The sequence below is a fragment of the Centroberyx gerrardi genome, chromosome 11 (assembly GCF_048128805.1).
Source record: "Centroberyx gerrardi isolate f3 chromosome 11, fCenGer3.hap1.cur.20231027, whole genome shotgun sequence".
NCBI lineage: Eukaryota > Metazoa > Chordata > Actinopteri > Beryciformes > Berycidae > Centroberyx > Centroberyx gerrardi.
This window is the reverse complement of record NC_136007.1, coordinates 12,482,026-12,495,505: the sequence shown is the minus strand read 5'-3', so window position 1 is coordinate 12,495,505 and position 13,480 is coordinate 12,482,026. Positions and strand designations below refer to the sequence as shown.

The following is a 13,480-nucleotide window of genomic DNA, read 5'->3' as shown; positions in this document are numbered from 1 at the left end:
TCAGGGCCTTAGTGGCCTTAAAATATTCATGTGACCATAGAACAATCATGAAGGAGCGAGTCTTAGGAAAAGAAATAGAGTAAGCGTAAAGGAGAGAGATAGAAGTTATAGATATATTTTTTTAGTGTAAGTAGAGAGGGGAAATCACTCAGTGGGAAGATGGGTTTTCATTCTACAGCAAGCCCGGTGGAACCATCAACAAAAGATAATTTTTAACCAAAATGATACTTCATTTATATTTGGTGCATCTTAAAGGCAGAAGATGAGAGTAAAATGAATAGTATGTTGCTGTTCGGAATGGAAATATTGGAAATATGGAAATATTGGAAATATTGGAAAATAATTTCACTTTTGAGTCCTGGATAGTTCTCTTAATGGAGACTGTATGTCATTGTCTTATCACTCTACTGATACGACCCACAAAACCTAAGAAATCAATGTTCTAGTCATTTGATAATTACCCATCAGTTGATTGCATCAGCAGTCGGATGCCTTAAGCTAATTAGCTAGTTATACCAGGAGTGTTTCATGTGAGCATGTGACACAAGAAACCTGCATTACTGTCCCACAAGTACAGTGGAAAAATATATGACAGGCTTCTCACTGTGGAAGCATTTACTGTCTTTACTGCAGTGAACACTTGACATTGTCTGAGGTGAGTCTGAGGTTACTTTCAACAACTTTTACCAAACATTTAAACCATGTATTTCTTCATTATATATTTTTTTGTTTTCTATTGTGCAAACAGGAGAGGCTGTGATGGGCCACGAGCACCAAGCTGCTATTATATTCAATGCAACATTTGTTCGTCCTGCGAAGTTCTATCTCAATGGATTTTCCAACATCCCTCACGTTAAGTATTACTATGTGTTCCTGTGTTTTGTTTATGCTGTGACTGTTCTTGGGAATGGATTCCTTATCTCAGTCATCTACCTGGTCAAGGCTCTTCATACTCCTAAATACATGATTGTCTTCAACCTGGCTTTGACAGACTTGTGTGAGAGCACTGCCCTTATCCCAAAGCTGTTGGACACTTTTCTGTTTGATAGGAAATACATTGTCTATGAGGCCTGCGTAAGTTATATGTTCTTTGTTTTGTTCTTTGCAACTATGCAGTCGTGGACACTCCTCACCATGGCATATGACAGGTTTGTAGCAATTTGCTTTCCTCTAAGGTACCATGCTATAGTTACTAAACCAGCTATTGCTGCTATTCTGGTGTTTACATGGGGTTTCTTGGTAAGTTTAGTAGCATTCTGTGTTAGCCTTATAGATCGTCTCTCCTTCTGCAGATCTTTGGTGATTAACAGTTTCTTCTGTGACCATGCACCCACATATAAACTTGCCTGTAATGACACTTCTTTAAATAACATAATGGCATATGTCGTTTTTGTCCTAGTCCTCTGTATTCCTCTTATATTGATAGTAATCACATATATTTGCATTGCCACAGCATTGATTAGGATTGCATCAGGCGAGGAGCGAGTCAAAGCTCTGAAAACCTGTACTTCTCACCTGATCCTAGTGGCTATTTTCTTCCTACCAATTGTGAGCACTAATATAGCTTCAGTGGCCACCTACATCCACCCTAATGCCAGGATCATAAACTCCTCCTTGACACACACTATACCAGCACTTCTCAATCCTATTGTATACTCTTTAAAGACAGAAGAAGTACTAAGCTCTATTAAGAAGCTTTACAAAAGAAATAGACTTAGTAACACAGCACCAAGCAAACAGTTGATGTAGGCTTAACACAGTAAAAAATCGAAATGGCTCAGCAAAGTTGTCCAAAAATGGTGACCTGTGTGTGGACTCCTAAGTGTTGACACACATAAAGGAGTGTTTCAGTTAGATAAATGTGCTGTATAATAATTTATTATACATTTATAATGACTTCAAATAAGAACTGAAATTGTATTTTACATTAATTACTTTCCATTTATGTTGCTGTATAACAAGAGTTGAAGTAGTTTAACCAGCTGTATAATTATCTTTCTTGCAAAATGAAGTGAGTGATTTTCATGTTTTGGGAATTGTTTTTGAGAGTATATTGACTAAATTTAGTTAATTTCCTAGATGAACTGAAGAATTTAATTCCAAATTGACAAAAAATAAAAAACAAAACATCCTTATTTTTTACAAAATGATTGTTGTCATGAAAGTGCCATGTTGGTTACCATTACAAGTTTGAGTGATTTTCTTTACTAAAACATTAAAACTTTGTTGATGAGGATATTAATGTGTTTTTGCAAAATTGACTGATGGATTTAAGGTACAATATGATTTTTCCAAAATGGATATGTAGCTCTTTGGAGCGAAACCCTTCACGTGAAGGGAACACTAACTTTATACACTGAACCTTTTCCCATATGATCTCCTGACATTGGCTAAAGTATTGTTTTTATTATTATATCACTCCAACAAAGCTTCATTGTTAGCAGCTCTTACTTTGACATGCAAGAGGAAGAAAGCACAGAAAGCTGGTGAGATCTTTAAATATAAGAAGTGCACTTTGCTAATTCAGTGCCTTCAATTGTAATCTCAAGATCAACCTTGGGTAAAAGGTAGAACCAATAATATACATATGGTCTCTCTTGGAAATTACACAATATGTTTTAGGATTAGACCATGTTAATAAAGTAAAACAGGACAGTGGAAGTCTCATAAAATACAGACACTGAGAACAGTTTGGACTGGGCTAAGTGAACTGAAATGGTAGTAAATGAAGTCATAATAATATTAATATTTAATAATGTTTAATGTTAAATTATACTAAAAGGCTCTCTGGGTTCAATTTCCTGGCCCCGGCCCTTTCTGTGTGGAGTTTGCATTAACCCTTAATGGAAAATTTGGAAAGGGCATCACAGAGAGGGATTTTCTTGGACTTTTTGTGCCTTTAAGTCAGTAGAGGATCAAAAAACAAAACATAAAAAAAATTTTCTTGGTATTTTGATTTTGAAGACATGATTTTTATTTTATATTTCTGATACCATTTTCTAATTTTCAAATTCACTAAAAGAACAATTGCAAAATTATATTTCAGGGTCAGACTATGAAAAATATCCATGTCTGATTTTTCATTATGTGCAAAAAAGAGGCTCTCTGAAGCTTCAGCATCAAATAAAAGAAAATTATGAGGAGCATGTCTGACAAGCTGACTCTCAGATGCTATTACTGCACTGCCACACTAGAGTGCAATGTAGCCTGCACCAGAAAAAAATGAGGCCATTACAGACTATGTAACTGAGTCAGATTTCAATGTAATTGTCAAAGGGTTACAGGGTGAGGAGTTTACCCTGCTATTTGCAGTATCCAAAACATAGCGGGGCCACTAGCACTGATAGCAGCTTAAAGTAAAATTAAATAAAACCAGAATAGGCGACTTGAACATTTAAGAGCAAGTATACACTCTTGAATTGTGCACATGCATGTACACACAAAATCAAACCAAAATGAGGACTGATATTACCAAGTCCAAATGTATAAAACAATGAATTAAAAGAATGGCTTAACAATCCTGTCTTTGTAGGTTTCTTACATATTGACCATGCAGCCAGCAGGGAATACTTCCCATTAATCCATTGTTATTGAGATTGATGGTAAGCTTGGAAAATATTGGGTGAGATGTTAAATGTAAGCCTACGTGTAGGTACAGAAAATGTGTAGGTGTGGTGGAAATGAGTGTAGCTTTGATCAGAGCGGTTAAATGGGGTGTGCGACATCAGAATTCACTGATGAGCCCTCTGGAAATGCCATAGGCCTGATTCTATGAAACATCGGTGACAGAAGGTGATACCCTCTACACATGATACCCTCGATGACCCTCCCTCTCCCCATAATTAAACATCCAAGCCAAGCTTTCATGCAGGACAGGTGCTCATACTTGTTTAATAGCATGAAGGATAATTATACCAGATCCTGTTAACTGGTAAAAAGAAAAAGTATGGCCTTGTGTTCAGCTGTGAGCAGAGTCTGTGGAGTTTGTCCGCTGCTTCATCAGCTGTTCTTTCCGTGCGTTCTGGAACGTCGCCATGCAGTCTTTGAACGTCTGGACCTGACTCTGGCACCGGCGCCAGTCCTGCTGTTCGGCCATGCACTCCTGCACGGCGTAGTGTAGCTCAGCACAGCCGGTGCGCGATATCATCCGGTCCACAGGGTCATCCTCATCCTCACTTCGGCTGCGATTATGAGGTGAGGGGGATGTCATCCTGTTTCACTGTAGGGAGTGAATCAGTCAGTCAGACAGTCAGCCCGGGGACAACAAGTGACATTCAATTTCGCCTAACGTTACCTCCATATTTTGCGGTACCAACAAGCAAAAAAGCTAGTCAATACCAGGTTACCATGGTGATTTACAATATAGCTGACTAACTATGTCGGCTACAATTAAGGTACAAGTCTTTAAGCAGCAATACATCACATTATAGGCTGTACCTCACAAAATAAAAAAAGTCACGGTTAGCTAATGCTAACTCTAACTTAACTCGAGTTAATCAAGAATGGGGCTAGCATGTTAACTTTATCTAACGTTGACAACAATAATGCTTATACTTTGCTATCTTTCGATCGCACCTTTGCTTCTCTAGGCGAATCTGCCTGTCAAGGTGCCAAAGTTAGGTTTCAGTAACTTGCATAACTACGCGCTTTCGATAACCAGCCGTGCAGTTTACATGGGGGACACATTTGAGCAAAGGACGAAAGCGTAACCTTAAAACAGGTCCGATCGTCCCGACATTAGTTCCGCTGTTTGTAGCCAGGGCTGGATTGGAAATTGAGGGCTGGCGGTGAACTCGACTATTTGCTCAATTCAAATGTTGTTAAACCAGCTGCAGTAGTATCCTGCTAACGGTGTGTCACAACGATATTTGCATTTTACCAAATCAGATTTGGGTGCTCGACATCGTTTTCTGCGCTTGTATGCACGCGTGTACATCCACATCAAACGGAAACCTGTGGGGTGAAAAAGCCTGAGAGTATTGCACATGTACCCCTGGCCTTCTTTTTACTATCGAATAGTAACAATGTTCAGGACACGTGTCATTGAGCCTTTAATTTTATTGTATCTGTTTGTGAAAGTAACTGCAAAATTTGGTTTTGCTGGAAATCAGTTGGCGAATTAATAAAGGCAAAGTCGCAACAAATTGAACGACTAGAACTCCAGCAGCTCTCCATAGCTATTGTGGATAGCGATTTCTAACTTTCCCAATGCTCTAAGCTCTGCTTTTGATACAGACATACCTTTCAGTTACATAGGCCACACAGTCCAGTGATGTTACCATAAGCACTTGCACTGTATTCATGTATCCACTAGAGAGCAGGCAACTCACTTTCTTACCATTCTGCAGTCTATGTCTCATCATTTATGGACCCCTTTACACTAGGTCTGAAATTCATGCATTCATATATGGAATCCAGTAAATTCATATATAGTTTTAATACATTTTGTGTAACAAGTTTTACAAGATAGGGGAGAGTCACATCTTCTTTCTTCATCTGTTTTGCTGACTACCATTAATAACAATAAGATTTGAGCTCTTCTCCAGCTCTTGAATAGAATATTAAGAAAATGTAATGTCTTGGATATACTGTGCACTGAAGTATATAAGAATTTTTTTTCAGTATCACAGTGTGAGCTGCAAATTTAGAAGAAAATTTTGGTTCTCACTTAGTCGCAAAAAAAATGACAGGTATTGTGTTATATCTCAAAAATAACCTCAAATTATTTATCATGAAAATCATTGAGTTTGGTGACACATGATTTGTTACAGTAGCATCTTGAAAACTGAAAATGAAGTGGTGAAATCATTTTCATAGACTTCAAGATTCCAATACACTGCCATAACATGTGACTCATGTTATACTTGCTGTAAAGAGGTAACATTTTGGAAGTATCGAATTGGTTAGGTTAGGTTCATTAGGTTCCCAAAGCAATAGCTGAAACTGGTTTAGGTACAGGCACCTGCTATGCTACAGTGTGTAGAGACAATAATTTTGATCTGTGACCAGATATAAGGTACACAGGCATGAGTAGTATACACATTAATGCAGGACATCTATTCAGAAAAATGTGTTATATAAAACATGTTTTAATGTTGATCCACAACATGGTTTTTAATATTACATAGAAGTGCACTTTTCTGCTCAAAACTCAAAGCCTCATTTGTCGTTACTCTGTGGACATCGTGAAAGCATGTTTGAATTGTAATTGATTGGTATTATCGCAACATCTTTTGCTTTGCTTAAGTCAAAAATTGGATTTGAATTTGAAAGGTGAAACATGGTGTAATGGACAAACAAGGTGGGAAAGCATAGCTTACTTCATTCCATCATTTGGTTAATTAGTGTGTTTGCTTCAGCAAGATCACTCATATTCTTTTACTTCCTTCTTTATTTTTTTAAAACATTTACTCTGAAAGCAATTTGAGACAATTATTGAACATTGAAAACATTGAAAAATAATAAACTTTGAAATGGCAATGCAATTTGTTCATCCTCCTCCAAATAAATGCTCCATAACATGATGACAACACATGATTTCAGGGATCTGGACACACAACTAAAGGGAATATCATGAGGTCTGCTGCCAAGATTAGAAATGACTTAAACAGGAAATCATGGTTCATCTGCTTTAAGAGTGGCTCTTAACCATGTTTGATCCAGTGATCTGATCCTAGCTAATGTAGGCCTACTAGAGTGATTATTTAGTAGTTTTTATCATTTAAATTCCTCATCAGACAAATATCACATTACTGAACAGTTCAAGTATAGCTCTACAGGGGGAAATGAGATTTGGAAATTCCATTATTATAATTAGAAATGAGCTCATCACAAATTGCTTCACACTTTGTCCCCACACCTGACAAGCACAAATGAGAAAATACACAAAAATAATTAAATACATAAAAAAACATCCCACACAAATAAGAAAACGACCTTTTGAGCAGAGTAATAATGAGGATGGAATTTATTCTTATTCTGATTTTATTCAATATCATAAATTTTTTTTTAAATTAGACTTTTAAATATCGATGCTGCTATGTCACAGTACATGAGATACTGTACGACTGTTCTCGTTTCCTTCAAACACAAAATAAATGTTACTGCAAGTATCAGATCAAGGGATGTATAGTGCAAACTCGCCTGCAATAGCCTATCATGGAAATAAAAAGCTTGACAATAAAGGCCAGAACAGTCATAAAACCCGTGTGTAATTAATAAGCATGACTTCATTGATATTACAATATGAACCACATGAAATAACATAGGTGCCACTGCTGAGACACAATAAAAATAAGTAAAATAATCTTAAAAAAACCCCCAATAATAAATATATTTTTCCTGAGTTTAAAAAAACAGTCTTTGATGGCAAGACCTTGTCGAGAGGACCACTGCCATAAATATTAACAAACTTGCAAAACGTAACTTCACAAATCAACCTCTGTTCAGCGAGATTTAAAGTCAGACACAATTAATCAAGAATTAACAACGGACAGACAGAGAGATGAGCTCAGGTGTGCATTTTCAAGGCTTTGTTAATTTTACACAAATTTTGAGGCACTTGAGTAGCCTATAGGCCTATATGTTTTTAGCAATGTCACTTACTGTATATAGCCTACGCCTATTTTATAGCAACATAATTGCTGTTATTGAGCTCACCTAGTGTTAGAGCTCACCCAACTGAACTGGTGACACTTTGACACCAATGTACACCTTGTCTATTCACATTAGTGAGGTCGACAAGATGCTGTTTTATAGTCTCACAATGTAGGATCATATGTAAACAAATAAATAAATATATGTTAAATAAATGTTAAAACCATCCATCAACAAGCTAACAAATAGCCTATTTTTTGTACCACACCGTACCCAAGTTTGACTGTTGGCTCCATGTTTAAAAACCTTTAAGATTTCCTTTAAATAGGCCTGGTGGGTGAGAAGTTGTTGCTAATCTTTATTTTCCTGACCAGTGCAAGGGCTCTGGTTTTGATCTCTTTGGTTTTCAAGGAGTACACGATGGGATTGATGCAGGGTGGGATGCAGGAGGACAGCGACAGGCTCAGGACACGATGGTCCGGATCAATGAGTCGCAGATGAAACCCGATCATGAAAATGGAGAGAAGAGGAATGAAAAATACAGCAACAAGGATGAGATGCTCAACGCAGGTGGCCAAAGCTTTCACCCGACTTTGCAATGATTTCATCCTGAACACAGTCACCAGGATGCTGAGATACGACAGAATAATGAAAATCAAGGGGCCTCCGAGGAGCAACAAACTGAAAACAGAGGACAAGGACCAATGCAAAGTGTAATCATTACAGGCGAGTCTAAATACAGGCGCATAGTCACAGAAGTAGCTGAACACTTTAAGAGAATTGCAAAAGGAGAGTCGAGTCATTATTGACGTGCAAAATGCTGCTGCTCCCAGAGAGTAAGACCAGGTCAGCCCGAGTATACAAGACATGCTCCGCAGTGTGTTGATTGAGTGCTGACGCAGAGGGAAACATATCGCGATCAACCTGTCGTAAGCAAGTATAGCAAGCCCAAGTGATTCCAACGTCACAAAAGAATAATAGACAAACATCTGTACCAAACATAAATTGAATGGAACGAAATTGTCCTTAACGAGAAATGTCTTTATCATGCTGGGAATAATGCAGGTGTTCAGGATCAAATCAATCACTGCGAGGTTGCCAACAGCCAAAAATTTGGGAGTGTGTAAACTGTGGTTAAAGGCAATTACGTAGATCAACAAAATATTGAACAGTACTGTAACCACATAAACAAACGCTAGAAAGATGAAGTAGAGATTGATGAGGCGTAGCGTTTCAAATCCGATGATATAGAAGCCCGGGGGATGAATGAGAAGTGAGTCGTTAACAACAGTCCTGAGAAAAGACATAGCTGAACTCCACACCCTGTCTCCTGGAGGACGCTCTCTGGCCCACGATGCGTAAAAGTTCTCCAGTCTACAGAGGAGGGAAACATACATATCACAGTGACTTTTCTAGTCAGATACTTTAATGTCAAACTAACACCTCATGTAGACCGCAGGTCTCTAGACCATTATTCAATATGTTTATCCTGGATCTGCTTTTGTAAAGCACCTTCAAACTTTGCCTGTACATGAGCGGTATAAAGTGTATTATTATTCATTTCAAGCACGTATTAAATGTGCTAAAAGAAAGTGAACGCAGCTCACCTTTTGTTATGCTGAGGATCGATTTGCAGTCTGACCTTACATGATGCTGACTCTAAAAGATCTGATCTCTGACCTGTATCCAGTGGAAAATATACTCTCTCCATTGATCTCCAGAGATAACATACAGGCTTCTCATTAACAACAAGGAAGTATGTCATAGGCTAATTGTGCAGTACCCTATTATTGAAATTCAGATATGCCATGGAGAGTACGCTTAATTTGTCCAAACTTATCTTTTATTTAAAACACCTAATTATTATTTTGAATAATGATTCACTGATTCTGAACATCTCACGTCTCCTAATCTCAATGACAGCGATGCATGTAAATTAAAGAAAACCTCATTATGTGCCTTTTTTGAAGTTTGGGGCAGCTGCTGAGTTGCTTTCAGGACCAAGGACAGCGATTTGATGTAACTGTTGTAGGTCAAGTTTTGGTGAACTACAAAACTGACATGAAATTAGGTCATGAGGAGTCTCAAATGTGTGTGTGTGAGTGCAAAAAAAAGGCCAGAACAGTCATGTCTCATACAACCCCTGACGTTATTGATATTAAAATATGAACAACATGTAATATTATGTGCCACTGCTGAGACAGTAAAATCATCTTGAAAAATATCAGTTTTCCTGAGGTTCGATTAAAATTCGTTGCTAATACCTTGTCGAGAGGACCATTGATTTCACTGATGAACAGAAGGATCACTAAATCTTTTATGAGGTACTGAGCAGTTACATTAAGCCATATATGACAGCATCCCCCAAAGTATAATCCATTTCAAAATGCTTATAATAAACTCTATGTCTATATAAAAGCAATATAGGGATACAAAAGAAACTGATATGTATGAATCTCATTTGTTGACCCCTGGGAGTAGAACAAGTGATTTAAACAATGCAAAACTTATCTTCATAAATCAACCTTTATTTAGAAACATTTAAAGTCAGTTTACCCTCCTTTAAATCCATGAGATGTGCTGTGCGGTCTTAACTTTTAAATTGAATTTGAAGTCTTTACCTGGTAGCCTCCTGTTCATATTATGCAACCTACACATTTAATCCAGTAGTTGTCTATTCACGCTGTAACACCCCCAGTTTCTTCACAAGGAGGAATTTAGGATCAATTGACAACGGACAGACACTATTAGAGATGAGTTCAGGTGTGCATTTTCGTTGCTGTATTACACAAACACATTGATTTTGAGGCACTTGAGTAGATATACAGTACTGTGCAAAAGTCTTAGGCACATGTAAAAAAAAGTCTTTAAAGCGCGGACGCTTTCAAAAATAATGAAATGAAAAGTTTCTAAAAAATCACTAGAAAGAGCAGTCTACTGACACACTAATGCAGAAAACAAATAAACAAGCATCATGTATATAAAAGACAAAATGTATATAAAAAAATCTAGGGTGCCTAAGACTTTTGAACAGTACCATATGTTTTTAGCAATTTCACTTATTTACTGTCCTATATATATGCCTTCTGTGCTGATTGTTTTTATAACAACCTGCAGCTGATGAGGATACTATGCATAATCACAATGTTTTTTTTAGTTGTTTTTTTTTAAATCCCATCATGAATTCCACTGTGGAAGTTACAGTCATAATTGCTATTATTGAGGTCACCTAGTGTTACAGCTCACCCAGCTGAACTGGTGACTCTTTGACACCAATGTACACCTCGTCTATTCACATTAGTAAGGTCGACAATACTTTGCTTTAGATAAGGTAGGTTTTCAAAGTAGGCTCATATGCAAACAAATCAATAAATACATGTTAAATAAATGTTAAAACCAGCCCTGGTCTCCCCTATTCAAACACGACTAACAAGCAAAATAGCCTATTTTCTGTACCACACTGTACCCGAGTTTGACTGTTGGCTCCATGTTTAAAAACCTTTAAGATTTCCTTTAAATAGGCCTGGTGGGTGAGAAGTTGTTGCTAATCTTTATTTTCCTGACCAGTGCAAGGGCTCCGGTTTTGATCTCTTTGGTTTTCAAGGAGTACACGATGGGATTGATGCAGGGTGGGATGCAGGAGGACAGCGACAGGCTCAGGACACGATGGTCCGGGTCAATGAGTCGCAGATGAAACCCGATCATGAAAATGGAGAGAAGAGGAATGAAAAATACAGCAACAAGGATGAGATGCTCAACGCAGGTGGCCAGAGCTTTCACCCGACTTTGCAATGATTTCATCCTGAACACAGTCACCAGGATGCTGAGATACGACAGAATAATGAAAATCAAGGGGCCTATGAGGAGCAACAAACTGAAAACAGAGGACAAGGACCAATGCAAAGTGTAATCATTACAGGCGAGTCTAAATACAGGCGCATAGTCACAGAAGTAGCTGAACACTTTAAGAGAATTGCAAAAGGAGAGTCGAGTCATTATCGACGTGAAAAATGCTGTTGTTCCCAGAGAGTAAGACCAGGTCAGCCCGAGTATACAAGACATGCTCCGCAGTGTGTTGATTGAGTGCTGACGCAGAGGGAAACATATCGCGATCAACCTGTCATAAGCAAGTATAGCAAGCCCAAGTGATTCCAACGTCGCGAAAGAATAATAGACAAACATCTGTACCAAACATAAATTGAATGGAACGAAATTGTCCTTAACGAGAAATGTCTTTATCATGCTGGGAATAATGCAGGTGTTCAGGATCAAATCAATCACTGCGAGGTTGCCAACAGCCAAAAATTTGGGAGTGTGTAAACTGTGGTTAAAGGCAATTACGTAGATCAACAAAATATTGAACAGTACTGTAACCACATAAACAAACGCTAGAAAGATGAAGTAGAGATTGATGAGGCGTAGCGTTTCAAATCCGATGATATAGAAGCCCGGGGGATGAATGAGAAGTGAGTCGTTAACAACAGTCCTGAGAAAAGACATAGCTGAACTCCACACCCTGTCTCCTGGAGGACGCTCTCTGGCCCACAATGCGTAAAAGTTCTCCAGTCTACAGAGGAGGGAAACATACATATCACAATGACGTTTCTAGTCAGATACTTTAATGTCAAACTATTATTCAAACGATATGTTTATCCTGGATTTTCATGCCGTTTTGAAAAGCACCTTCAAACTTTGCCTGTACATGAGCGGTATACAAAGTGTATTCTCAGTCATTTCAAGCATGTATTAAATGTGAGACATAGAATAGACATAACCTATTATCACCTTTTGTTATGCTGACGATCGATTTGCAGTCTGACCTTACCTGATGCTGACTCTAAAAGATCTGATCTCTGACCTGTATCCAGTGGAAAATATACTCTCTCCATTGATCTCCAGAGATAACATACAGGCTTCTCATTAACAACAAGGAAGTATGTCGTAGGCTAATTGTGCAGTACCCTATTATTGAAATTCAGATATGCCATGGAGAGTACGCTTAATTTGTCCAAATGTATCCTTTATTTACAACACCTAAGGCCAGAACAGTCATGTCTCATACAACTCCTGACTTTATTGATATTAAAATATGAACAACATGTAATATTATGTGCCACTGCTGAGACAGTAAAATCATCTTGAAAAATATCAGTTTTCCTGAGGTTCGATTAAAATTCGTTGCTAATACCTTGTCGAGAGGACCATTGATTTCACTGATGAACAGAAGGATCACTAAATCTTTTATGAGGTACTGAGCAGTTACATTAAGCCATATATGACAGCATCCCCCAAAGTATAATCCATTTCAAAATGCTTATAATAAACTCTATGTCTATATAAAAGCAATATAGGGATACAAAAGAAACTGATATGTATGAATCTCATTTGTTGACCCCTGGGAGTAGAACAAGTGATTTAAACAATGCAAAACTTATCTTCATAAATCAACCTTTATTTAGAAACATTTGAAGTCAGTTTACCCTCCTCTAAATCCATGAGATGTGCTGTGCGGTCTTAACTTTTGAGTTGAATTTGAAGTCTTTACCTGGTAGCCTTCTGTTCATATTATGCAACCTACAAATTTAATCCGACAGTTGTTTATTCACGCTATAGTAGTGGTTCACAGTATAGGCAAAGTGTTATTGTCCATTAATAACAATCATGACTGAATGATATAGGGGAGACTGGGGATCATTCTAATGTGGAATTAGCTGTAACACCCACAGTTTCTTCACAAGGAGGAATTTAGGATCAATTGACAACAGACAGACACTATTAGAGATGAGTTCAGGTGTGCATTTTTCATTTTCATTAAAGGCAATTACGTAGATCACCAAAATATTGAACAGTACTGTAACCACATAAACAAACGCTAGAAAGATGA

At 37.7% G+C, this 13,480-nt stretch overlaps 4 protein-coding genes across 4 annotated transcripts; 1 reads left to right on the top strand and 3 right to left on the bottom strand.

Annotated features, from left to right (window-relative positions):
- Positions 1–759: 759 nt before the first annotated feature.
- On the top strand, positions 760–1,749 carry LOC139921526 (olfactory receptor 1-like). Its single transcript, XM_071911790.1, has one exon. The coding sequence runs from the start codon at positions 760–762 to the stop codon at positions 1,747–1,749; it is 990 nt and encodes a 329-aa protein (XP_071767891.1).
- A 1,155-nt stretch (positions 1,750–2,904) lies between these two features.
- coa4 (cytochrome c oxidase assembly factor 4 homolog) lies at positions 2,905–4,681 on the bottom strand. The gene is made up of 2 exons (XM_071911805.2): positions 4,576–4,681; positions 2,905–4,219 (listed from the first exon to the last, which is right to left on the bottom strand). The coding sequence occupies exon 2, from the start codon at positions 4,208–4,210 to the stop codon at positions 3,959–3,961; it is 252 nt and encodes an 83-aa protein (XP_071767906.1). The 5' UTR covers positions 4,211–4,219; positions 4,576–4,681; the 3' UTR covers positions 2,905–3,958.
- Positions 4,682–7,916: 3,235 nt separating this feature from the next.
- On the bottom strand, positions 7,917–8,903 carry LOC139921524 (olfactory receptor 1M1-like). The gene has a single exon (XM_071911788.2). The coding sequence runs from the start codon at positions 8,901–8,903 to the stop codon at positions 7,917–7,919; it is 987 nt and encodes a 328-aa protein (XP_071767889.1).
- Positions 8,904–11,109: 2,206 nt separating this feature from the next.
- Positions 11,110–12,096, bottom strand: LOC139921540 (olfactory receptor 1M1-like). Its single transcript, XM_071911810.2, has one exon. The coding sequence runs from the start codon at positions 12,094–12,096 to the stop codon at positions 11,110–11,112; it is 987 nt and encodes a 328-aa protein (XP_071767911.2).
- Positions 12,097–13,480: the final 1,384 nt, after the last annotated feature.

What these genes read in the sequence shown, in the direction of transcription:
- LOC139921526 (XM_071911790.1), top strand. Translation starts at nt 760, where the DNA reads ATGGGCCACGAGCACCAAGCTGCTATTATATTCAATGCAACATTTGTT.
- coa4 (XM_071911805.2), bottom strand. Translation starts at nt 4,210, where the DNA reads ATGACATCCCCCTCACCTCATAATCGCAGCCGAAGTGAGGATGAGGAT.
- LOC139921524 (XM_071911788.2), bottom strand. Translation starts at nt 8,903, where the DNA reads ATGTCTTTTCTCAGGACTGTTGTTAACGACTCACTTCTCATTCATCCC.
- LOC139921540 (XM_071911810.2), bottom strand. Translation starts at nt 12,096, where the DNA reads ATGTCTTTTCTCAGGACTGTTGTTAACGACTCACTTCTCATTCATCCC.